Consider the following 24,138-nt stretch of genomic DNA (forward strand, 5'->3'; position numbering starts at 1 on the left):
CACGGCTCTTCCCATGCCAAGTCTAGCCTACAGACACACCCAGAAAGGATTTTCTTTTCCGCACGTACACAGCTCGAGTTGGAAAAAGTGAGAAGTGCTCTGTCAGGAAGCTGGCTGCGGATTCAGCTGAGAGAGAGAGAGGTCCCTCGTCCAGGGGCCTTTCCCTTGCCACACACTTATTTTTTGTGGTTGGCTTAAGACAGCAGCCCAAGAGCCAATATTCGATAGGACATCTCCCACCCCTTCCAGAAGAAGTCGCCGCAAGAAGGCACTGAGCGGGGAGCACGCTGGACTGGAGGCCACCCCGACCCCAGTGAGCGGAGATGGGGGGCAGGCAGGGCGCTTTGCTTTGCCTTGGCGGGAGGTGGGAGGCCAGCTGGTGAGGCAGATCAGCCTTGGTTTGACAGGACAGCTACCCCGAGGCGGAGGACGAGGAGACTGGTGTGCAAGCGAGTTACGTAAAAGGGTGTTGTGTTTGGCAGCCAAGTCAGAAATGAGTCACTCGGGAGCGGTGTTTTCTGACCTCGGGTTTTATCCATGTGGGAGAAGAGCACGGCCAGCAGTGGAGTCAGGAGACTGCTTTCTCCCCAGCCTGGGGGGTGTGGGAGCCATTGCCATGACAATAAGAGGAAGGCTGGTGGCCCCGCCCCCTGTGCCCTTTGGCTGAAGCCACCAGGGGTCTGGACGGCGAAGCTGCCCGGCTTGGTTCAGGGAGGAGGGCTGCAGGCGCTGCCAGTTGGCCCTCCTTGGAGAACGGGTAGCGTGGGGTCAGGGACTTCGGGGGACACTGCCCAGAAGGGCAGGCGTGGCAGGGGAGGGAGCTTGGCCTCTAGAGTGGAAGCACCTGGGCTACAATTCCGGCCCTGCCCCTGCCATCGGGGTGACCTTGGACTTTCTCAGGATGCTCTGAAAGTCAGTTTTCTCATCTGTAAACCACGAGTTAGGAAGCCTGAGTCCCTTCCTTATGCAGTTATTGAGAGGATGAAACAGGGTCACATGGAGGAGGGGGGGTACAGGGCGTGGCTGCAGGAATGAGCCGCTGCCCTGGGGCTGGTTTGATGGAGGGACGAAGGCCTCCAGCCCTGCCTCTCACCTCCCACCCCAGGGCTCAGGGAAAGTCCTTGACCCCCCAGGCCAGCTCCTGCCTGGGGAGCAGGACGGTGTCCATCCCCACCTCACAGGGCTCCTGGGATGGTCAGACAGGGTGATTCACCGAAAGTGCCTCACTCGGTACCCAGGTCACAGAAGGATCTCAAAACGAGGTGGTGATTTTTTGTGTTAACACAGTCTTTATTATTTAAAAATGAGCTTTGTTTTCTTCAATTTGTTCTCCGTCAAAAATCCAACTTCTGATAATTTGCTCCTGTCTAGTGGTTGATGATCCAGTGGGCCTGGGGGGTGTGCTGTCGTATGTTGTTTTCACACACTGTTCACCTAAGTCCCTCTCACTCTTTCTGTATTTGAGCTAATATCAGAGGTCCAGGAGGGTGGGAGGCTTCATTGCTTCGGGTACTGGTTTTTTACGGACATTCTGGGCGAAGCAGAAAGCAACAGGCAGTCGTTACCTGCTCCCTGACCCAGGACTTTTTCTTTCCTTCTCTGTATTTTTATTTTTATTCTTACTTTTTGGTCTAAGTCATCCTTGGACATAGGCCCTTCCTCTCCATCCCCAGGAAACTGGTGTGTCACTGAACAAGAGTCTTTTAGGATTATGGGTCTAGACCAAGGTTTTGCAGTGAAGACTCAAAATCCAAAAGTCGTTCCCATTGTTGGGAATATAAGACTTGAATGAACGCCCCCAGCTGTCCAAGTGATGGGAGCCCTGGATGATGCACGGACCTACTGCAGTTGAGGACAGAACATGACTGCAAAGATGGTCAGCGTGTTCTTTGTCACTTGGGTTTGAGAAGCACAGTCCTGTTGCGGTGGTCCGAGGGGAAGATGTGCCCACCGGCTCGTGCCTGTAGAGGACCTGGAGACCCAATGTTACTTTTCTTCTTTCCTGAGTAGCAAAGCCAACACTGTAGGCAGAAGTGGACGGTTCCATACATGTGCTCTTCTGGCCTTCCCTAACAGGACTGCAGTCGTTAGGGAGTTGGGGGGAGATCTTTGGATGCAAAGTGTTCATCTTCTTGCTTCCTAGAAAACCCATAAGCAGGAATTAGTTTCTAAGAAGAGATATCTTCAGAGGAAACCTTGGGTTTTCCATGAACTCCAAAATTTGACTGAGGAACAAAAAAAAATGTCAGAGAAGACTGGAAGATTGTTGTCACTGTGCCTTCATTGTATCCTATTAAATCCACAAGTCTAAATGGTCCTTCTTTCTTTCTCTTCCTTCAGCTCTAGCAAGAGGTCCGTGTTCTTCCTAACTTTCCTTAGTGACTTCTGAGGATGGAGTGCCTCTTATGAACTTCTAAGCTGACCCCAGATTCTCCTCTGTTGGCTTATGATACCTTGGTCCAGGGATTGGCAAACTATGGCCAGTGGGTCGAATCCAGCCCGACGCCTGCTTTTGTAAATAAAGTTTTACTGGAACACAGCCAGCCTTACAATAACCTTTAGTGTTGCCTTTGGCTGTTCTCACGCTGCTGGGGCAGAGCTGAGGGGTTGTACCGCAGACCGAACGGCCGGCAAATCCTAGAATATTTACCATTTGGACCTTTATGGAAAACCTCTGCCAGCCCCTGTGTTTGTTGAATCTTTGCTGTCGAGATATGAAGCTGCTTAAGGAAAAGAACCGAGTCTTAATCCCTCTGTTCTGTCTTCTTCACCCCCGGTAGAGAGCAGTGATAGGTTTGTGGTAAATATTCACCAGATGACTAATACCCTAAGTCCCCTGAGAGTCTGGCCACTTACTCCGCTTATAAATGGAAATTCAGGGAACGAGAGGCCTCTACTTTTTCTTTCCTTTCTTGATTGGGGGGGTGATCTCCCCTTTCCCTTTACTGCCTCTGCGGGAATGTATTCCATCGCCCTGCTTGGCACTTTTTAACGCAGATTTGGAAGGCAGCCTCGGGCAGCTCCTTCCCGAGGGGATCTGTATACACGGCTCAGGAGTCCAGAGTTTTCATCTGGAAGCCCTGTCTGACCGTCCACCCCAGGGTGCCACACTTTACGTCAGTCACTTCCTGATGGCCTGACGCTGTGCTATTTCTGTGCTTCCTCTGGAGGTTTTCCTTGTGGTGAACAAGGGACTCCTTGGCACACATACAGTTCACCTTCAAATATGTGAGATGCTGGCGCCTGGTCTCCAGCCTATTTGTCGTCTTTTTCTCCAAGCTCCCTGGGTGACCTCACCCATCCCCATGGTTCCCAGCTACCATTTATGCCAACAGCTCCTGGCCCTACCTCTGTGATCATCTCCAGATTTCTGCGCAGATCCCTGTTGGGCATCTCCACCCGCGTTAACTCTCAGTTCACGTGACCCCAGGCGTGCCCATCACCTCCAGTCCTCCACCGCATTGGCCTTCTTGTGTTCTGTATCTAGGTCAGTGGACTTCCCACCGCCACCTGTGCAGTCACCCGAGCTGGAAACCTTGATGTCATCAACTCCTCCCTCTTGATTTTCATCAGGAACTCATTCTGCGTCTCCTCTACCTCCCAGTATTCTAATAGTCAGGACTTAGTTCAGACTTGTAATGAGCCAGACAGTTGACACCTGGAGGCTACATGACGTGCCCAAAGTGACCCGGCTGGGGCTGGGGGAGCTGGGGTGGGAAACGAGGCGCTCTGGCTTCAGAATTCCTGCCCCTGACCAGCATCCTATACCATCTGCCAGAACGGGCCATCTGAGTTCTGAGCCTGAGATGGGCTCTTCAAGGCCTCCCTGCCTCCGGACATTTCTCTCTTCCATACTGCTGTCAGTGATGCCCACCCCACCCCGCCAGATGAAGGCCGGACCACCTCATTCCCTGTCCTAACAGCCTTCTGCGGAAGATCAAATCCACTGCCCTGTTGCTGCGATCCACTGGTGCCCACGTGCCTGGCCCTGCCTGGGTTCCCACGCTCACCCCCACGTTCATTGTCCTGTGGCTGCAACCTGCTCGTTTGCCCGGCCCTGGCCGTGTACTCAGATGCCTCTGCTCCGTGTGGGACGTGCCTCTTTCCCTTTGCCTGGCACGCTCCCTGAGCTCTGTTTAAATTGCCTCCTGCTCTGGAAACTTGTTGATCCCCTGAGGCAGAAGTAGTGGTCTCTTTGTCTGGGCAGTTCATTTACTCAGCAATCACCACTCCTGAAATGGAGGCTCATTGTAAGACCCGAGGAGGCAGAGATCAAGTCTCACCCCCAGGCTCCCCAGAGAAGTCTCTGCATGTGTTGGATGAAGGGAAGTCAATCTGTACGTAGCAAATACACGTAGAGAATCCTGCTCTGTAGGGTTCCTCTGGGGATTAAATGAGATAATATATGGAAAGCACACAGCAGCTCAGAATGGTGCCTAATACGTAGTCATTGCTCACAGTTTCTTTTTGGTTGTATGTCTTCCTCTCCTCCCCCCACCCAAGAGTGTAATTTCTCCCAGGGTCAAGTCTCAGTCTTACTTCCCAGCACCTGGACCATGGTGGGTGCTCAATAAATGTTCCCTGAATGAATCAAAGTCTGGACCGTATGTCGCCACCATGTTACGTTCGTCATCTTGTTCTTTTCCCAATATAAACATGAGGATGTGAAATGTGTTGTGAACGGTTATCACAATTTTAAAGAGGCACTTTCTTTAGGTGAGAGAAGGAGTTAAGTTTATCTGAACCCAAGGGAAATATATAATGTCAATTTGGAGGAATCTCCTTGTGATGCCAGAGATTCTCGATGGAGCTCTTCCTTCTTCTTTTCTTCTTTATAGTAACTATAGTTGGTGGTAATAATAATGAGTACCAGAGTCTGAACGCTCACGTGCCAGGAGCGAGGCCTGGTGCTTTCTCTGCACGATCTCATTTACTCTGCGTGGTGGTCCTGTGTAGGCAGGTACCGCCTGGACCCCTTTCTACTCAGCGGGAAATAGAGGATCTGAGAGGTCAAGTTGCTTGCTTAGTGTCACAGAGCTAGCTGGTAGTTGTATCAGGGTTTGTTTCAACCCCACGTTCCCTAGGGAAGTCTCTGCATGTGTTGGGTAAAGGTAACTCGATCTCTACATAATGAATAAATATAGAGAAGAGCCTGAGCTCTCAGCCCCTCTGCAGAATGTGTGGCTTCTCTCTCTTTGTTCTTCTTTTTGTTAGTGGGCTCATTGTGGAGGGCAGTCTGCCTTCCAGAGAAGTCCTGAGATGGCTTGTGTGTCTTTGCTTTGGTTGCATCACCGGCCTGTGCATGACGGAGAAGAGAAGCACGAAGGACTTTACCTTTCAGGCTGGGCATCTCATTTGCCAAATAAAAGTTATATGTGCCACACACGCTGCTTCCCCTCTAGCGGGTTCCAGGGTCTCAGGTCCATGAAAGTTAATGGGAAGGAAGGTCTCTTGCATAACTTCCTCTCCGTGGAGACAGAGGGCAGCTCATTGAATTAGGGCTCCTAAGAAAAGTTAGATTATATTGCCAGAAGTTTTGATTTTCACTTGCATCTAAAGGAGCATATGTACTTCGGTTAATGTGAGGCTTATTAGAGCTCATCTTTTGCCCATTTTACATGAAGAAGCTCCATGCACTGGATTCTCCCCATATTCGAGTCTTGGGCAGGTTGAAGAATGTTTATGTGTTGCAGAAGGAAAAGGAAAGGACTTGTTGCCTTTATAAAGTGCCCGTTGCAGGGCAGGCACAGCGCATGGTGCTGCTGTGTACTTGATCTGGGCTAGGTGGGATAACCCCAATTCTGGATAAGAAAACTGAGTCCCAAAAGATCGAGGGAGGTCTTACGCAAAGTCACCCAGTTAGCAGAGCTGAGATTCGGTACCCGGGTCTATCTCCCTCAAAAACCTCTTGACTTTCTACCGTGCTGGACAGCCTTGAAGTTGCATGGGTCCAATGCCAGGGAGTTAATCAGTGCCCTACATCCACTGTGGTGGCTTTGCATCTTCCTCGTCATTGTTGGGAGCGGGTAGGCCGCGCTAGTTATTTGATCTGAGAAGCAAGTGGTCACTGCTTGGTCATGCAGTGAATTCTCTAAGTCAACTTAGGAACCACACGATGGAAGCACGCCCAGTTTTATAATAAGGTATGAGTTTTTCTGTAGTTGCCACTGGTGTCCTTTCTCTGGTCTGAGGTGAACTTGTCCCTAACACAGGAGAGGCTCGTGCTTGGTTACGTTTCTCTTAGTTTTCTGGAATCCATGTTGGGGGGGAGTGGAGGGGCAGGAGAGTGAAAGCTGGGGTGCATTGCAGATGGCTGCGGCAAACCCCTCTACCGTTCGCAGTTAGTGGCTGCATGTGTGAGTCGTATGCCTGTCTTATATTTACAAGAGGAAATATCCCGTTTAATTTTCTTTTCGCACCAAGAGCCCAAGTGTTCAGAGAACATGGTGTTTTAACACTCCCTCGGTTATCAGCTGCGGAGCGGAGGTTGTATATTGTCACATACAGTTTTCTGAGTGTATTTCTACATTGTTACCTGGCAACATTGCCACGTCGGGACAGGAAGATGTATTGGTTCCTACCAGATCTGCGCTGTTTATATTATAGAAGGTCGATGGTGTTTTCGTCACAGGAATTTAGAAGAGGAGAAGGCTTGGGCTAATAAGGCTCAGTTGAGAGATGAGCTGATGTGCTGACCTAGGACCAGGGGTTCAGTGGGGGATGGTGGCTCTTGCCCTGCCTGGATGGATGCCTTGTTGTGTTGTTGACCACCTCCCAGTTCTGATGAGAAGGGAAATCCCATGGTAGGGATGATAGCCACAGCATCCCTTATTGGGGTCACCCTCTGAGCTGCTTATATCCCTATGGGGTCTTCTGTTTAGCGGATAGGCTGCGATAAAGGCCCTGTGGTTCAGAATTTGCGTGCCTAGTGGGGCCTCGGGCCATCATAGCACCCATGCCCTGTGTGATTAACCCCATCCCTTGAAGAGATTTGTGTTCAAAACCCTTGCATCATGGGTTTGAAAGTCCTCTCGGTTGAAGCCACACGTTCAAAGACTCAGAAAATGCTTACTGAGACCAAGGGCATTGAATTCTGCAGCACCTGTAACATTTCTTGAAAAATGCTTGAGAGAGAAAAGTTCCCATGGTAACAGTTTTTTGAAAGAGTCTTGTGGCATCACTAGGTTAGACAAGATAGCAGAGTAATGGGGGTTCAGCAGCACAGCTTGTAAGCACACGCTCCTTTAAAGCTACTTCCCGGTGAAGATGTCAGAACCAGAGTCTGTCCAGGAGCCCCGGCAGCGCTGGAGACTCTGACCGGGTTGGGATAGATCTCAGGGCCTCCCGTTGGTGTTTCCCTCTGCACTTCTCACCTCTGTTGGCCTCCCGAAGGAGGAGGCCTATTTTTTTTTTTTTTTTTTTTTTGCGGTACACGGGCCTCTCACTGTTGTGGCCTCTCCCGTTGCGGAGCACAGGCTCCGGACACGCAGGCTCAGTGGCCACGGCTCACGGGCCCAGCCGCTCCGCAGCATGCGGGACCCTCCCGGACCGGGGCACGAACCCGCGTCCCCTGCACCGGCAGGCGGACTCCCAACGACTGCACCACCAGGGAAACCCTCCACTGGACTCTTACTGTCTTGCCTGTTGAGAAAGAAAAAGACAACTGAATCTTCCTGGAGGTATTTAGAAACCATCAGTTGGCTTTAAATGTATGTATTTTGAGTGCTCTGACCTCCTTTGAAAACCCAAGTCATGTATTTGGTTTCACACGGTTCTCTGCTCTTGGGTGTTAATACAACTCCTGGCATCATCAGAAATGTCCTCCGAGGACGCCACAGGATTCCTTAAAGTTTTATTCTACAGCAAGTAGATTTTTTTTTTTTTTATATACCTGAGCAGGACTTGATCCTGCGGGTTCCGAGCTTGGGTGATCCTCCTGAGTGTCCTTAATGTGGAAATCTATAGCCTCCTCTTTAAACTTTAAGATGATCCCTAACTGGCTTAAAGTCTTCAACCCGCAGGCTGAAGAAAACGCTGCAGAAAAAAAAACAAGGTCATGCTGCATTTTTTTTGGTAAGCACAGGAATCAACAAAGAGATGTTATATAACTTCTATTTATATCCTCCTTGCTCACTATCTGCAGGCAGACAAGAGTCGCTGAGAAGGGATTTAATGAGCTCTCCGGGTTTGCTCACCTTCCTGAGCTGGTAGGAACCAGCTTGTTCTCAAGTGCGTCAGCAAAGAATCTGGCTGTGGGTGGGCGGCCAGGGTAGGTGGACAGACTTGTTGCCATGGTGTTCTTTAATTCCCCTGTCTCTCAGCCATCTCGCTCCCCCTTCCCTGACTCCTTCTTCTCCCCACCTTTTCTTTTCTTTCTTTTTTTCCCTCCAATCTATCAGCTTGCTTGTTTCTCACGCCTAGCTCAGTATTCTTGGAGCTGTCTCCAGAAACAGAATATTTTCCTTTTCCCCCTAAGAGTGCCCCATCGTGTAGCTCTACGACATCAGAAGGGTTTCGCCTGAGGTGTCTTTCCTCCCGCCCTCACCTATTTCTTTTCCTAGGATAATTTTCTTTATTACCAGCCCCTTCATTATAGGGACCTGTCCTGGGAGTCTTCAAGCTCATCCGATAGAAGCTTACCCTTTGCTCTCGGGTTGCCCCTGAGCTAGATGGATTCCACTGCCCGTTGGACAGACCATCGCTCTGCCCCAGAGAAGGAGGGCTGTTGGCATTTCCATAATCCTCCTTGTGCTCTTGCCCTGGGTGGGGTGACAGCTCTTATCTCATCTAGCACATTATAAGGTGGAACCACATGAAAACAAAGGAAGGCATTTGTCCCACAGTGATCATTCCTGGAGCTTGGGCAACTTCTGTTACCTGAAGGCTGCAGGTCGGGATTACTCAGCCTGCACTAAAAAAAAAGTGGCTGCGGCATCCAGTTCTCAGCAGGGAAGCAGAAGTGCCCTCCTGAGAAGCCCGGTGGCAGCTCCGGGGGTGTCCACCTGCACCCTGGCTGCTCTGATGGCTTTGCCTTGTCGGTCACATTCCCACCAGAGCAGAGACATTTAAAAGACGTGAGTTAGGGAGGTTATAATGAAATGTTCTTCGAAAAGAATAAGTAGTTCCCGTGAGGATAGGCTTAAAAAAAACAAAGCCGAAACCCACCCCTGCCTTGCCCAAGAGTTGTGCAATTCTTAATAGCAGTAGCCTGTTTGAATAATCAAAGGCGAGCTGACTTCCCCTTAGTAACTTCTGTCAGAGCCATCTGCATAAAATATCCCCAGATTCCAGACCAAGAAGGCAACTTTATTTCCCCCCGTTCTGAGTAACTGGAGGGACTTCCCCTTTGGAACTTTTCCAGTCGAGCTAACTTCATGGTTGAGAATACTTTCTCATTAGAAACTGTCAGCGGCTAGAGTCCTGCCGTGGGGGCCTTAAAGACGTGTCACTCACAAGCCTGGACCCTGCGCACTGAGAACCTAAGTGACATTCACAGCTGGCCTCGGCACCTCTGCCATGACCCTCCTTCTTACTGAGAAATCTATGCCCACGTGCATTTCCTGAGTCCTCTAAGTTCCTCTGTGCAAGTGTCAGAGCCTCTCTTGATGTTTCTCCCAGTTACCTTTGCCTGGGTTTTAAATTTGTCATCAAGATGTCCTAGATGCCAAAGGGGAGAGTCCTGTAAACCATCTGATATCTTCAAGCCACTCGTTTTCCTTTGAAATCAGGACTTAAAAATTTAGATTGCTGTTGGAGGAGGAGGGTGCTTCAGTTGCCCTCACCATACGGTGTTTGAAAAATGTGTTTTCATTAGCCTCCTTGCAACACAAGCCCCGAGCTTGTAGTTATCAAGTCAGGGGTGTGAGCCAGGTTCTGAGATGGAAGGTCAACGAATGATTGTCCTTCCCGCCCCACCTTAATAATGCAAGTGTCAGCCAGGCCAGAGTAGTTAACAGTGAACTAGTTGGATTAGGATCCCCAGCCAGCCTGAGCCCATCGCAGAGACCTGGGCACAACCCTGATAAGCCTCTGAGAGGTGAGAACGCCACATCAGCCTCCTTCAGCTGGCCTTTGGCGTTCGGCGTTTTCCCCGCTTGGCAGGATTTTGAGCTTTCACGGACAGGGATCTTCTGGTTATTGAGTTAAACTTCAGCTGCCGTAGATGCAAAGCTGGACTCGATTTAAGTTTTGCAGGATTGCACGTCCTTCAGGACTATTGTGCGTTCATTAAGATAGCAGGTATTGGTGGTGCCCCTGCTGGGTGCCGGGCACTGGATGAGGTGGCCGTGACACAGTCCGGACTGAGATCATAGACGGCCTGCCCTCGAGGAGGTTATAGTCTAGCAGGGGAGATGGATCGTAAGCCAGTTAACAATTAAATAAGGGAGAAGCGTGAAGAGGGAAGAGTGTCATGGAGAGGCCACTTAGGGTGGTCAGAGGAGGCTTCTCCAGGGAGATGCATTTAAGCCCAGACTTAGCAGACGAGAAGAGAACGAGTGGCGTGAAGAGCAGAGGGCAGGAGTGTTCAGACAGACGGGTTGGCAGGAGCTGAAGGAAGCCAGCGTGGTTGGAGCATAGCACTGGGGGGGGTGGCGGGGGCAGGGGCGCGGGGCATGAGACCACTGCTCGACCCAGGTACTGAGCTTCTCGTCAGGTGGGAGGCTGAATTAGGTGATCTCCACGGCCCCTGCCAAGCCCTAGTCAGTGCTTCTAAAGGGCACCAAGTTGGCTCGGGCTGTAACCTACTTGGATGCACGTTCCTGATGTCAGAGCCATAATCTATTAAGCAGCACTTACACAGATGAGTGCTGTGTAATTTTATCCGCCATCTCCATCCGTCTGGCCATCTGTACGTTTTACTCTTGGATCCCAAGGATGTTCTCTGCAGCCATATGGGCCCCCTGATGGGCCAGTACCCAGTGAAATGGACCTGCTGGGTTGGGAGGACTGAAAGTCCTGGAGCGTGTCCTTTGGGGTTCAGACCAGGACTGAGACCTGAGAGGTCATCTGATCGAGCAGAGGACAGCGGGTGATGGTGAGCCCTCTGTCAGAAGGCGCTCGCTTTGCTTGATGTTTTGCGTTTGCCAGCCAACGTCCTTGCCCCCGACAGGCCAGGGTATATTTATTTCTTTTTGGACGTTATCCGTCGAGCAGGCGTGTCACAGTGCGGTTTGTTGAGAGTGGGGAAGGAAAAGTATCTGGTACAGAACACCTACCAGGTGCAGGCCCTGTGCTGGGCTTGCACTGTGTTACCTTCTTGATTCCATCCTCCAGGCCTCTTGGGTAGCACTTCCCCTCCTCCTTCCTCCGTTACAGATGAGGAAACCGAGGCTGCAGGTCAATAAATGCCCTGTGCATACCTGCCCAGGTCCTCAGCCACCCCTGTCCACCTGTTTGTACCTTGCTGAGTGTGCAGGGCGTGGAGCCCTTTCTCTGAACCCCTGCTGCTCTCCGTACAAACACAGAGAATGGGTGTGCAAAGGATCCATCTTGACGTCGACATAAAGCTCAAGTTGGATGCCCCGGGGAACCTTGGTGACTTTAGGGCAGAAAATGTCCGTCAGTGTTGATTGATTGGCCCTCGGGTACCCAGGATAGAAATAAGACCAAAGAGCGAAGGTCTTATCCTCCGACTCCTGTGTCAGTTCTTTCTTGATAACGCGGATGGAACCCCCAAGTGAAGCGGGAAGGGACAGCAGCCGCGTCGCCCCTAGGCTCTGGGCAGGGGAGCCACCTGAGCCCTCCTTTGCTGATGCCCGGGGTGCGTTTCTTGCTGATGGAGTTTTTGCAGCACCTCTTGCATCGTCCCTTTCAGGTCTCATGATACACACTGGAGGCTCACTGAGAAGGCCTCTGTCCCCCTGTCACAGATCCCACAGCAAGGCTGTGGGCAAGCTGACACGAGACCTGAGAGTGTCACCTGAACCACCAGAAGGCACTTTCGTTAGATCATAGAACCAGTCCTGGAGGGCACCCTTGGAGACTAGTGTGCGTCTCCAGCAGCCCCAGACGTTCACTGATACTGATTTTCTTCTTCTCTGGTTGAGTAGATGTCTGTAGACCGAGATTCCAAAACCTCCCTGAGTACTTGAACAAAAATCATCCCTGAGGTCTAACCAAAGGCTCGTCTGCTTCACAGTGCCTTTCTTTTTTATAAACCTCATGTTGGCTTGAAGAGCAACCATAGTACCTCCTTGTACTTAAAGAAATTTCCCAAGGAGGTCCCTGCCGCAATCTCCCATCACTTCAGGCACATTTGGGGTTGCTTCTGTTTCCCATTTTACTGGTCATCATTGTTTTTCTCTGGAGGCTCTTTGTTTTCCTGCCTTTGGTTGGAAGGGACAGACGGCTGTGCCCGTGCACCCCACAATATATGCTGGCCTTTGGCTTCTGTAAGGAGGTTTGAGAATTGAACCCAGAGAAAATTTGGAGTCCCCTTAACTTCTTGTCCCTGGGTCTACTAGAATGAAGGCTGAGCTGCCTCCCTGAAACCTGTGTGATTTTAGTCTTAAATGTTGCTAGAGATGTTATTACTGACAGTTTACCTACACATACAGGGGCTTTGTAAGATAACACCTTCAAAAAAAATTTTTTTAGGAAGTACAGTTTGTTGGTTGAGGTGTCATGGATGAGTATGTGAGAAGCTGTCCATGTTCTGATCCACACGGGAGAGGGGGGACCAGCCTGCCTACCAGATCGGGGAGACTTTCCTGGCCAGTGCTGTTTCCTGTGGGCCCCGGGGGACAGGTAAGGAGAGGTGTTAAGCTCTCAGGTCTCAGAAGAAAAGTGGTTCTTAGGCAACAGGTGGGACTTTGCTGCTTGCTAAAACCAGAATTAACTCACCTTGAAAAGCATCATGAAGATACAGTGCTTTGGTATTGACCTTGGAGCTCAGGCCCTTCCCTGGAGCCCAGTGCCCAGATTAATTTGGTCTTCGTCGTCCTCCAGCCCCTCTCTCAGGCCTTGGGAATCAGCGATGAGCAGACGGTGGCCTCCGTCCAGCCCTGGCAGGGAAGAGGAGATGAAGCATGCTGTTTATTTCTGAGTTATCAAGAGATGGCTCTACAGTTTGGATGAGGGAGGAACTCTTCAGAAAAATGAAGTTGAAATGTCAGTGCCTTTACAACCCATACTTCGTTCACTTCATCACTTCCTTCTTTTCTGTTTAAAGTTTATATTATTTCTGAACTCATTAAAGCTGGCAACATCCTCAGAGACACTGGTGAGCTGAGACTTGCAGATGTTTACTGGTTGAAACCCATCAAACCTTGCTAAAAAAAATGCCCTTAGAGTGAGTGATCATTTATACCAGGGGAGTGTTTGATTCTTAATGCCCTCTTTACTAATTATTAGATTCTTTTCAAATATCATACTTTTCCTGAAGTCAAGAGTAGTTGAAAATATTGGAAAAACAGTTCATGTTGAAAGGCTTGGGCCTGTCCAGGGGGAGGGTCTGACACCATTCTGCCTTGGGTGTATTACACTTTGAGAAGTGGAAGCAATAACATTTGTCTCTGTGTCTAATGGAATCTGAATGGCGTCTATAACTAGTGGAATTCCAGCTGGATTTTTTTTTTAACTTCCTTCATTGTGACAGTTACTGGGAAAGGCTCTTCAGTGTGTTTTTTGCTGTCAATTTACAGGCTGTCTTGACCTACCAGTACGAGCAGGGCTTGTTTATCTTTGGATGTTTTGGGGACACTAGACTTTGGTCATCACATAACACCCGGCACATTAGTCGATCCACCTATCTTACCCGCTAACTGATTTCCTTTGAAAGTGGTATTGATAGATTATACACCCTGCATTTGAGTAGCTTCCCGTAGTAATCACAGTGCGTTTCACATAGTGTTTCATAACTGCACCCTTGATGGACCCCCTCCATGTGATGCACGCAGGGCAGGTGGTAAGAGTCATGTTTTTCAGATAAGGAACCTAGGGCACAAATCCAGTTAAGCAAGTTGCCCAAGTTCACGTAGCTGGTTATCGAGGAGCAATGGCTAAAATTCAGGTTTCCAGACTTGCAGTTCTCCAGGCTCCTGTGCCTAAAGCATGTGTGTTTTATCACCTGGTTCCTGGTACATGATCTTTGGGTTTTGATTGTTGTCATGGGTTTCTAAGAAAGGGACTCAAGACCTACGGTGGTCATTGAGTGACAGTGGTTCGGTGAACAACCTGTAACTCCCAGCCCCGGCAACTAGCAAAAGAGCCTTGTTTGGGAGCCCAGGTTAACAAGAGCATCAGGCCTTGCAGGAAAGTTGGGGCATTCACATGTGTTCCTACCATGGCTGTTCTTTCCTGTGAGAAGAGTCTGTGAGACTCTCTGCTGTGCAGCTGAGGGACCTGGGCTGGCAGGTAGGGAGTGCATTATAAAAAGCCAAAAGGTGTTTGGAGTTTGACACACTCTTGCTTAGATGAGAGGTGTTGGACAAAGCAGGGGCGTTGAGAGCATGGGCTGAGGTGTCACACCAGTGGGGCTTGAGTCCTGGGGCACCACCACCACTTCCTAGCTGTATGACTTGGCAAGTTATTTAACCTCTTTGAGTCTCAGTTTCCTCATCTGTGAAGTGGGGATAGTGGTAGCCCCTACCTCATGGGGTAGTTAGAAGGGTTAAATGAGATACTGCATACAAAGCACTTAGGTAGGTGGCAAGCAAATCAGAAGGCTTCAGTTATTGTTCACTGTAATTTACAGATCAGGGGTCCCCAGGAAGTGATGGAAGTCTCAGTTAATCACAGGTATAGGAGGAGAGCCCCACAAGCTAAGCCCCACACTTGGGTAGCCATTGCTGTCACTCTGTCACCCGCAGAGCCTCTGAACAAGCTGGACAGGAATGGGTTGGTCTGTTTGGAGACATCCCTTCAAGTCCTGGAGACTCCAGGGCCGAGGCCGAGGTCCCCGTGTGCCGGAGGCAGAGTAAAAAGAGAAAAAGTCAGACTCCAGGGAGGAATTTTCATCTGCTCCTGGAAGCACAAGGATTCAGCACTGTTCAGCAGTCACATTTTTCAAATTCTTGCATTTAGCCTGAGAACTTAGTTCATTCTGCAGCAGATAAGTGAGCACGCAGAGTGAATGTCATGGGCTGTGTACCAGGCAGTCAGATAGAAAAGCTCATTCTCTGGAGTCTCTGAAGGCTCAGTGTGAGGGTTTCTAGAAGGTGGACTGCTGCCGGGTGAAATGCTTTCCTTTGGGGAAGGATCAAAGTCTCAGAGCTGTCCCAGGAGCGCTGGGGACTGCTCCCCCCATACCGTCCCCTCTCCCGCCAGACCTGCCCTGGATCACATCCACCTCTGCTTCCTGCTGCTGCCACTTCCTTTATCTGAGATGCTCGTAAAGGGCTCCTCCCGTGTCCCTGCAGGTGCAGGCTGGCTGGCTGGCTCTGGGTTCCGAGGTTCCAAGACTGTCTTTGCCCTCCTTCCCCCAAGTCTCTGAATTCTGGGGAAGATGGCTTTTCAATAAGGTGCTCATTCGCTCACCTTCCCTGTTGTGTGTCCAGCGCATGGCGAAGGCCCGTGGCTCCCATCCTTCTCCCCACACCCCATCCTGCACAGTGTGACCTCTTGCACCTAAAGAAAGGAGTCCCCCCACCCCATCCTGCACACTTCCGGCCTGTCGTTTAGAGGAGCTGCCAGTTGTCTGCTGGTCCCTAACTTCGGGCCGCCTCTGGTTTCAGGAGCCGGGTGGACCTGTCATAAATCACGCTCTGTTCCTTTGCAAGGACTTGGCTGGGCACAGAGGGTGGCTGCCAGGCTAACTAAGGGATATCTTGTTATTTTCAAGAGTGATCTGAAAGGGTGGTCTCCTTATTATTTTAAACTAAGACCTCAGTTCTTAAGTCCCCAATACAGCTCACGCAGCCCGAGGAGGGCAAACTGTGTCCGCTTGGCAGTTAGCCGAGAGCAGGAATGAAATCCGAGCTGCTTGCTGTGTCAGCCAGCCACCACCGGGCCTGGGCAAAGGGACTGGCTCGAGTAGGCAGGAGACGTGGGCTCTGTGTGGCCTTGAGATGTCTGTTTCCCCCTCTGGGCCTCAGTTTCCTCCTCTGAAATGTGTAGGGCTGGACGCTCCCAGACAACGTCCTGTGGAGCCTGGCGTTGCAAGGAGGAGCTGCAGTGATGTGAGGGGCATGCTCCCTGCTGTGTTTCAGGCTGAGCAGTTCTGCCTGTATCTCTCTCGTATCCGGGTCCTTACGGAAGGTGGTGTTAGGGGACGGAGGAGAAGCAGGGTTTCCCTGCTGGGGAAAACATCTGGAAGTGTCTGGAATAGAGTGCTTCCAGCTTTAACATTCTGGGATCCGTCTTTTCTGTTTTGTGGGGATTGTTTTTAAGCCTGGCTTACCGTGGCCATACCTGGGTCCCCTCCCACCTCTGTCCCCCAGAGCTTCCATGGAGGTAGCCGCTGCAGGTGGTCACTTTCTTATCTGGCCCGACCCTGGCTTCCTTCCCTGAGGCCACTCCAAACATGGACCTGTTGTCCGTGATGTTGGCATTGACGCTGTGTCTGCCCCCAAACCCACCCTCGTTTTTTCGGAGTTGCCTGCCGATCACCGGGGCTGGTGTTCCGTGTGATCACTAAGAAGGCAGGCGGTGCACAGGGCCTTGAGTGCAGAGGCAGGGAGCGGGCGTGGCTCTGCCACACGTCAGCTGACCTCTCCTGACCCCAGCTCTCCTGTCCATAACGTGATGGATTTATGAATGGTGATATCTGTCTTGACAATCTCCTAAAACGCTGATGAGACAGCTTATGTGAAGAGGGCTTTGGAATCACATGCGATTTGGAGATAAGCAGAGGGTGAAGAAAGATGGGCCGTGAGGGCGGCAGACGCAGGCCCCTCTGCAGGGGGAGGTGGCCTCTGAGGGTGGCCCCTTGTCTGGACAGCCTTGACAAAGTTCTCTAGCCTTCGGGTAACAAAGCAGTTTTCCCCCTTCTCTTCCTTTTTATTTACATACAATAATACGTAGAGATTTTAAGTGTACACTCTGATCAGATTTGACAGATGTGTATACCTATCGTATTTGTTTTCATTGGCTGCTGTAATGAATTACGAAAATCTTAGTGGCTTGAGACAGCCAGACTTTTTATCTTACAAGTTCGACATGAGTCTTAACTAGACTAAAATCAAGGTGTCAGCGGGGCTGCATTCCTTTCCGGAGGCTCCGGGGCAGAATCCGTTTCCCGCCTTTCCCACTTTCTAGAGGCCCCTTGGCTATAGCCCCTTCCTCATGTTCAAAGCCAGCAACGCCGAGTGGAGTCCTTCTCACACCATATCACTCTACCCTCCTCTTCCGCTTTTAAGAACGCTTGTGATGACACTAGCCCCTGAATAATCCAGCATAATCTCCCTATTTTAAGGTTAGCAACCTTAATTCCATCTGCAACCTTATTCCCCTTTGCCATGTAAGGTGACATATTCCCAAGTCCCAGGGATTAGGGTCTGGACATCTTTTCAGGGATGGGGGCGTATTATTCTCTCTACCACACCTGTGTGAATTCCACCCCAATCAAGACATTTTCTTCACTCCAGAAAGTTCTCTTGGTTCCCTTTTAGTCACTTCCCATTCACCCGCCCCCCGTTTTGCTTCCTCTTACCTGGGACCAATGTTGCCTGCTCTAGACCAGGTTTATTTGGAAGGCGGTGCTCAAACCTGCTGGGTGGCGTGGAGTGAAAAGTTTGGAGAAGTGAAACAGTCTCTCCATGGCTCTTGGCTCTAGGTTTTGGGGGTGGAGGTTGGGGTGTGATTCACTGAAATACGCCCATGGAGGGAGGTAGACCAGTGCCCATGAAGAGCCTGAGGCGGGTCAGGGCCGAGTCCCCTCCTGCTCTGGTCTGAGGTCCCACCCGCTTCTGGGGAAACAGTCCTGAGGAGGGCGCCCCCTTCCCGCCCGCAGGTCCTCCGAGCACATTGTGACGGAAGCAGGTGGAATGAACAGGTCTGTGAGCCATGTTCAGGGCCTGGTCTCACCGAGTCCAGATGACACCAGGCACCAGGGAGGGGCAGCGAGGGTCTCCAGGAGCCCCTGGCCCCGGCCTGCTACACGGCCCCTATGCCTTCCCCCGGCACAGCCCCTGATTGGGGACCGGGGGTCCTTAGTTCCTGCACATGCCTCCGTTTTCACTTCTCCTCCCGTACGAGGTACCAGTGCTTCCCCTCTGGAGCCCAGCTGTCTTCCTTCTAGGGCGTCTGCTGAGCTTCTCAGTTGGGGCCCCTGCAGCCCCGCTGTCACCCCTCCTCGCTGCTCTGCCACTTCCCAGGCCCGTGCCTCTCACAGCGTCCTGGGAAGACGCAGTGTGTCACAGTGTGGGCTTCTCGGGCATGCTCCACACCTGATGCACATTATCTGAAAGACCCAAAAGGGTCTCCTGATCTCAAAAAGGAGTAATAGTAACCACTGCTTCATCAGGGGCTGTGTGTGAGGTGAGACGCACGCAGGTTCACCCCAGGTTCCCGGGACCTCGTCAGGTCAGCTGTTGGGAGTGTTACTGTGATTATCTCGGGTCTTCATAGCCACCCGTGAAGGGTCCACCCTGTTGCCCATTTTGCAGATGAGAAGATTGGGGTTTCAGAGGCGTCGTCCCTTTCTGAGGTGACCCCAGCTAGTGAGCGGTGGAGCTGAAGACCGGTCTTTCTGACAGTTCTCGCCACTTAGCTGCTTGGGTGATGCCTTTGCTGTGGGGTTTTCACATGATACTAATGTCATGGTGGTGTGAAACCAACACACTTAGTGGGCACTGTGCTAAGCACCTGATGCACCCTGGCAGCCCTTCCACATGGGTTCAGAGAGGTTGAGTAATTTGCCCACGGTCACAGAGCCAGTGGATGAGGGACCCCAGCCTTGAACCCGGGAGGTCCAACTGGAAAGCCTGCCCCACTAACCCCTCCGTGAAGAGATGTTTCCTTGCTTCGAAGCACTGGTGGTATCTCTCCTCTTGCTTCTTACTAAGAGGTGTGATGGAGTTGGCCTCTCATTTCAGCGGGGTGGCCAGGTGCCTCGGAGCCGAGCCCAAGACTCCCGGAATCACCTCTCCCATCCTCCAGCCCCCATCCTTGCTTGATGTCGCTTTTCTGTGCTTACTCATGTCACCGTACCCCGCTGTCCACTCTGTCGTTTTATTGACCACGTTCTGTTTATAAAGCAGGTTCAAATCCTTGAGGGATGGGGACTGTTATAAACAGTGCAAAACAAATACACTGGCCATCGCAGAAACGTATGTAGAAGCCTGTAATCCTCAGTGCCTTGCCTTTCCCTCGTTTTATAAGAGGTGTCCTCGCCCTGACCCTGTCAGGTGACGTAGGCTGGGTTAACCAGCTAGACCTGAAGCAGTGCATTTGTAGCAGGTGATGGGTGTGTACTCTTGCGCTCTTCCCGATGACACATGGCAGGCTTTGGCTCTTTATTTATTTACTTATTAAAGTGCACTTGTTTTCTTGAATGACCGGAGTGTCCAAGGATGCTTTTTCAGTTGCCTCCATGCCATGAGAAGACTTAAGGGGCAGCAACTGAAGTTCATTGCCCCGAGCAGCCGCCTCCTTGTGCAGTCCCCTCCTGACCCCGTGTGGGTGAGATGCTGTGTGACGCCTCTTGGTGGAAAATGGAATCACTGTATTTGGGTGGCTCTAGGTTGAGGTCTTCGTCCCCCGCACACCTCCTCTTGTTTGTCTGCGGAAGCGCTGGCCCTCAAAGAAGTGAACAGTTGGAACTTGGTTTCTCACATTAGAGGATATGAAAAATAAGAATCTACAGTGTGGTGGGAATTTATTTCTCCCGTGGCCGGATCTGATGGGGGGGGTGTAGCAAGTCAAGAGGAACCGTGAAGTGTCAAGTTGTATTCATTCTTTCATCAAATCATTACAGAGCGCCTTGTATGTGCTGGGCCTCTTCTGGGTGTTCTGACGACAGCTGTGAGCCATGTGGGCGAGGCTCCTGCCCTCTTAGAGCTTACACTCTGCCCAAGACAGACAGTTAAGTAGGTGAACAGTAAATACAGGTGTCGTTTCAGGGGCCAGTTGCTATGAAGAATAAAATAGAGCGTGTGAGGATAAACAGCTGGCGTGGCTGCTGTTAGTAGGATGGTCAGGGGTGGTTCTCTGGAGGAGGTGATGTTAATGCTGTGACTGACAGATGAGGGGACCCAGCCATGGGAAGAGCCAGGAGGAACCGGGCAGTGGCGCTGAGTGTCTGCTGCTGTTTGCCAGCACTCTGTGGACTCAGTGGTTAAAAGGCTACTTTAGTGAAAGTCATTAGCGTGACTATTGAATGACTGTGTCTTTTTCCTACCAAGCCGCCAGTTTCATGGGGCGCAGGCCTCGTTTTGCTGAGCATTGTTTCTCCTATAATGGGCGTAATCCCTGACTCATGGCAGGCGCACAGTAAATAGTGGATGGGCGGATGGACAAACGGAATGCCGGTTGAATGGATGGACGAACTAGAAGCCTAAAAGAAAACAGAAGGAAGCAAAGGGCAGTGGAGCACACTGAAGGCTCGAGCTTGGTTCCCAGAGTGGGAGTGTTGGAGGACTCAGTGACACACAGGATGGAGGCAGGCAGTGACTTGTAAACTGGCATTTGGGAGTGGCTGGAAGAGAAAAGACAGAACCAGAGAGCACAAGTAGGAAGGCTGGATCCTGTGCTGTATGTAAGAAACAGCCAGAGCTAAAGAAGAACAGGGAGAGGGAAAAGAAAGGGCACAATCAAGAAGAGCTTGGTGGGCAGATGAGGCAGACATTTGTCAGGGCAGCATATGGGCTAGTGGCTAGAAGAAGGGTCACAGTGACTGAAGTTGCGTGTTGGCAGTTGGAAACATGGCGGCTCTCGGGGCGGGGGCAGGCGCTGAATCCAGCACTGGGTGTGGGGGGGTGAGAGATGGAGCAGTTAAGGGGCTTCATGAGGCTGGCAAGATGTTGCTTTTCTCTGGGATTGCAAGCCTAGGGTCACCTTCTGTAGGGAAGTACCGTCTTTCCAAATGGGGGAGGATATGAAATTGGCAGAAAGCGCCCACTGCGAGAAGCAAATATATGGTTTGGAGCTTTGTTTTATTCCTCTGGAAACTGACCGTGTTGTATTTTTATGTAAAGAATTCACAACAGCGTGGTATCTGCAAAGGGGTGAAAAGAGAGTGCTCACAAATGAAGTTGAGATACCATATTGTGTTTTTATATCAACAATGTATACTATTGCTTGCAGTGGGTCCAAGAAACAAATGTGTATTCAAGAGGCGAGCTACCTGTTCACTGTTAGCTTTTTCATCTAACCACCCTTTACCTGCCCTTCAAAACCTGATTCGAAAATCACTTTTTTCCCGACGATTTTGGGATCACTCCAGCCCGATGTCATCCTTGCCACCTCTGAGCTTCTATGATATAATCGTCTGTGTAGCTTCTGGAGCACGTTTTACACACTGAAGCCCTCCTCATGGGCGTGTCATGCTTCTGGTGTGGAGCCCTGTAGGGGCAGGTAGCACGTCTTACTCATCTGTATATATCCACAAGGCTTTGCAAAGAGGGGGGCTCGTAGAAGTCCTTAAACACATGACTGGCCCTGCAACAATCGCCAAAAATACATTCTTTTTCCATTGTTCGTGGAGTTGATGTATATGTGTGCAGGGGGTTGTGCTTCGTTGGCTGAAATCTGCCCACCACCCCTTAGCATGCTTCCCAAGCCTATATGACTGATTCAGACAAGGACTGGCGGTTTGCTTTAGAGGCTCTGTGTAGAAAACCTCAGGCTGGGGAAGCCAGAAGATGAGAGGGCATTGAACGGTGTTTAACCCTGGTCCAAAGTTAGACCGTTTTTGAGGTTTTGTGTCTGGCTCTGGTCTCCACGAGGTTTTGGTGTCCTGAGTGGGATTCAGTAACTGGTGTGTCCCAGTGTTGAAAAAGCTGTGGGTTTTCCTTGGCAGCACTCCTTTTTCTGCCGGTTGACAGAAGATAAGAAGTCGGAGAAATTCTTCAAGGTCTTCTATGACCGGATGAAGGTGGCCCAGCAAGAAATCAAGGCAACGGTGACCGTGAACACCAGTGACTTGGGAAATAAAAAGAAAGATGATGAGGTAGACAGGGATGCCCCATCACGGAAAAAAGGTAAATGTTCCCCTGCATGCAGCTCTTCAGTCAGCTGGATTGTAAACATGGGAGGAACCCCTGGTTTTCCTTTAGTTTTTACACGACTTCTAGGCTCCAAACTTTCTGACTGGGGCTTTCAGAAGAAGAAAACCAATCTGGTTGTGATAGAATTCTTCCTGTGTAACCTGAACTGAATTCCTGCTGCTTTGGAGGCTCCTCTTGTTTAATAAACTAACATACATTCTTCTTTGTCAAGCTGAGGGTTTTGTTGGCAGGAAATCCATTAATAATCTTTTCCTGTAACTTCCATTTAATGTTAGAGAAAGTTGTGGAATACGCACTTTTAAATTGGCTGTCGTCTTTTGTCAGCTAATCCTCCCTTGTTTTCTGAAATATTTGAAAGTTCATAAAGCTTTTTATCCATTATCCCCTTTGAAGAGGAGTTATACTGGGGAGTGGGTAGACCCGAAAGCGTTGGAGTCAAATGGCCTTGAATAGGTCTGAGTCTCGTTTTTTTAGCAGCGTATGTGGCCTCGACCCAGTAGATACCAGTAGCCCACCCCCAACTTAAAATCTCTCCAGACATTGCCTGTCATCCCCTGGGTGGAGATGGGGTCAAAATCATCCCTAGTTGATCACCGCTGGTCTAGAATGGGGATAAAGAGAAGAAAAAGAAGAAAGGCTAACATTTACTGAGGACTTTCTATGAACCAGGCACTGTCCAAAGTCCTTTACATGTGTGACTTCATTTAGAAGTCAAGTGGACATTGTAAAATCGATAAAATCGTTATCCCCATTTTACAGATGAGGAAACTGAGGCATAGGGATGGTAATTAACTTGTAGGATATGGAGCTAGTAAGGATATGGAGCTAGTAAGTACTAGAGCCAGGATCTGAACCCAGGGAGTCTGGCTACAGCGTCTAATGCTTCTAGCTCTAGTGCCTGGTTACCTTACAGGGTTACTCTGAAGAGTCGATGAGGTAATAAACATGAGGTGCTTAATCACGGTGCCTTGGGGCTTAGTAAAGGGCTCCATCAATTGTTGTATAAGAACAGTAATTACAGTTTGTTTAGCTTATGTTGAGTGTCTCAGGAACATTCTAGAGGAAGACGTCACTGATGTTCTCCCCATTTTACAGATGAGGAAGCTGAGGCCCAGAGTCATAGATATATGAGGTTGACAGAACCTCTACTGCTTTTCCTCTAAACCACAGAGCAAGTGTAGGTGACATGTTAGAGCCACCAGCAAGCTGGAAGGGCTCAACTTACTTTTAATCCTAAGAGGTGAGAGAAGATGGTGGCTTCCTGGAGCGTTTTGCCGACCTTGAGAGACTCTCGGGTGAATTCCAGAACTTAGATCTCTGCACGTCGTCTTTGGTGTGGTGAATAGTGTTCCTGGGATTCGGCAGCACTGACCATCGTACGTTTGCGTTCTAGCCAAAGAGCCCACGACACAGATAACGGAAGAGGCCCGGGATCAGCTTGTGGAGGCCTCTGCCGCTACCAGGAAAGCCTTCACCACCTTCAGAAGGGAGGCCGACCCCGACGATCACTACCAGTCAGGGGAGGGCGCCCAGGCCACGGCAGACAAGACCAAGGATGACCTGGAGATGAGCGCAGTCATCACCATCATGCAGCCCATCCTCCGCTTCCTGCAACTCCTGTGCGAAAACCACAACCGGGACCTACAGGTGAGGGCCGGGGGCTGGGGCGGGGGGGGGGGGGGTCCCAGGTCCTCACAGCTGCCGCCGCTTACTGTGACATCTCAGCTCCTCTCCTTTCAGCCCATCTCTTCGAGCTGAGGACCCTGTATGGTTCTCGATGTCTGGGCACTAGAAGTGTTTCTCTGTCTTGTCGTCCCCACTGTCTCCACAGGGACAGGGACCAGATCTCACGCTCAGCAGTGTAGTTGCCACCTGCTCCACATGTGTTTGTTATGTGTGTGTATGTGCCTGTGTGTGTGTGTGCCTCTGTGTGTATGTGCCTGTGTGTGTGTGTATATGCCTCTGTGTGTGTGTGTATCTGGTAGCCTGCCACCGTTTGATACATAGGTGTACAGGTAAAACTTGAATGGGT

General features: G+C 50.6%; 1 protein-coding gene and 1 long non-coding RNA gene across 11 annotated transcripts in view; one reads left to right on the plus strand and one right to left on the minus strand.

Annotated features, from left to right (window-relative positions):
* The window catches only part of ITPR1 (inositol 1,4,5-trisphosphate receptor type 1), a 319,623-nt gene that overhangs the window by 225,127 nt on the left and 70,358 nt on the right, over nucleotides 1–24,138 (plus strand). For all 8 annotated transcript variants that reach the window (XM_067755266.1, XM_067755267.1, XM_067755270.1 and 5 more), the window contains 2 exons: nucleotides 21,899–22,079; nucleotides 23,500–23,753. In XM_067755266.1, coding sequence (XP_067611367.1) covers nucleotides 21,899–22,079; nucleotides 23,500–23,753 — 435 coding nt within the window. The remainder of the gene's footprint in view (nucleotides 1–21,898; nucleotides 22,080–23,499; nucleotides 23,754–24,138) is intronic.
* LOC137232682 (uncharacterized) lies at nucleotides 1,267–17,710 on the minus strand. 3 transcript variants are annotated; one of them, XR_010947138.1, is made up of 4 exons: nucleotides 17,591–17,710; nucleotides 12,844–13,004; nucleotides 7,733–8,034; nucleotides 1,267–7,641 (listed from the first exon to the last, which is right to left on the minus strand). It is a non-coding gene; the product is annotated as an uncharacterized lncRNA (long non-coding RNA). The 3 variants fall into 3 exon arrangements; XR_010947137.1 differs by lacking the exon at nucleotides 7,733–8,034; XR_010947136.1 differs by having other exon boundaries at nucleotides 1,267–8,034.

This window comes from Pseudorca crassidens, chromosome 10, assembly GCF_039906515.1.
Source record: "Pseudorca crassidens isolate mPseCra1 chromosome 10, mPseCra1.hap1, whole genome shotgun sequence".
NCBI lineage: Eukaryota > Metazoa > Chordata > Mammalia > Artiodactyla > Delphinidae > Pseudorca > Pseudorca crassidens.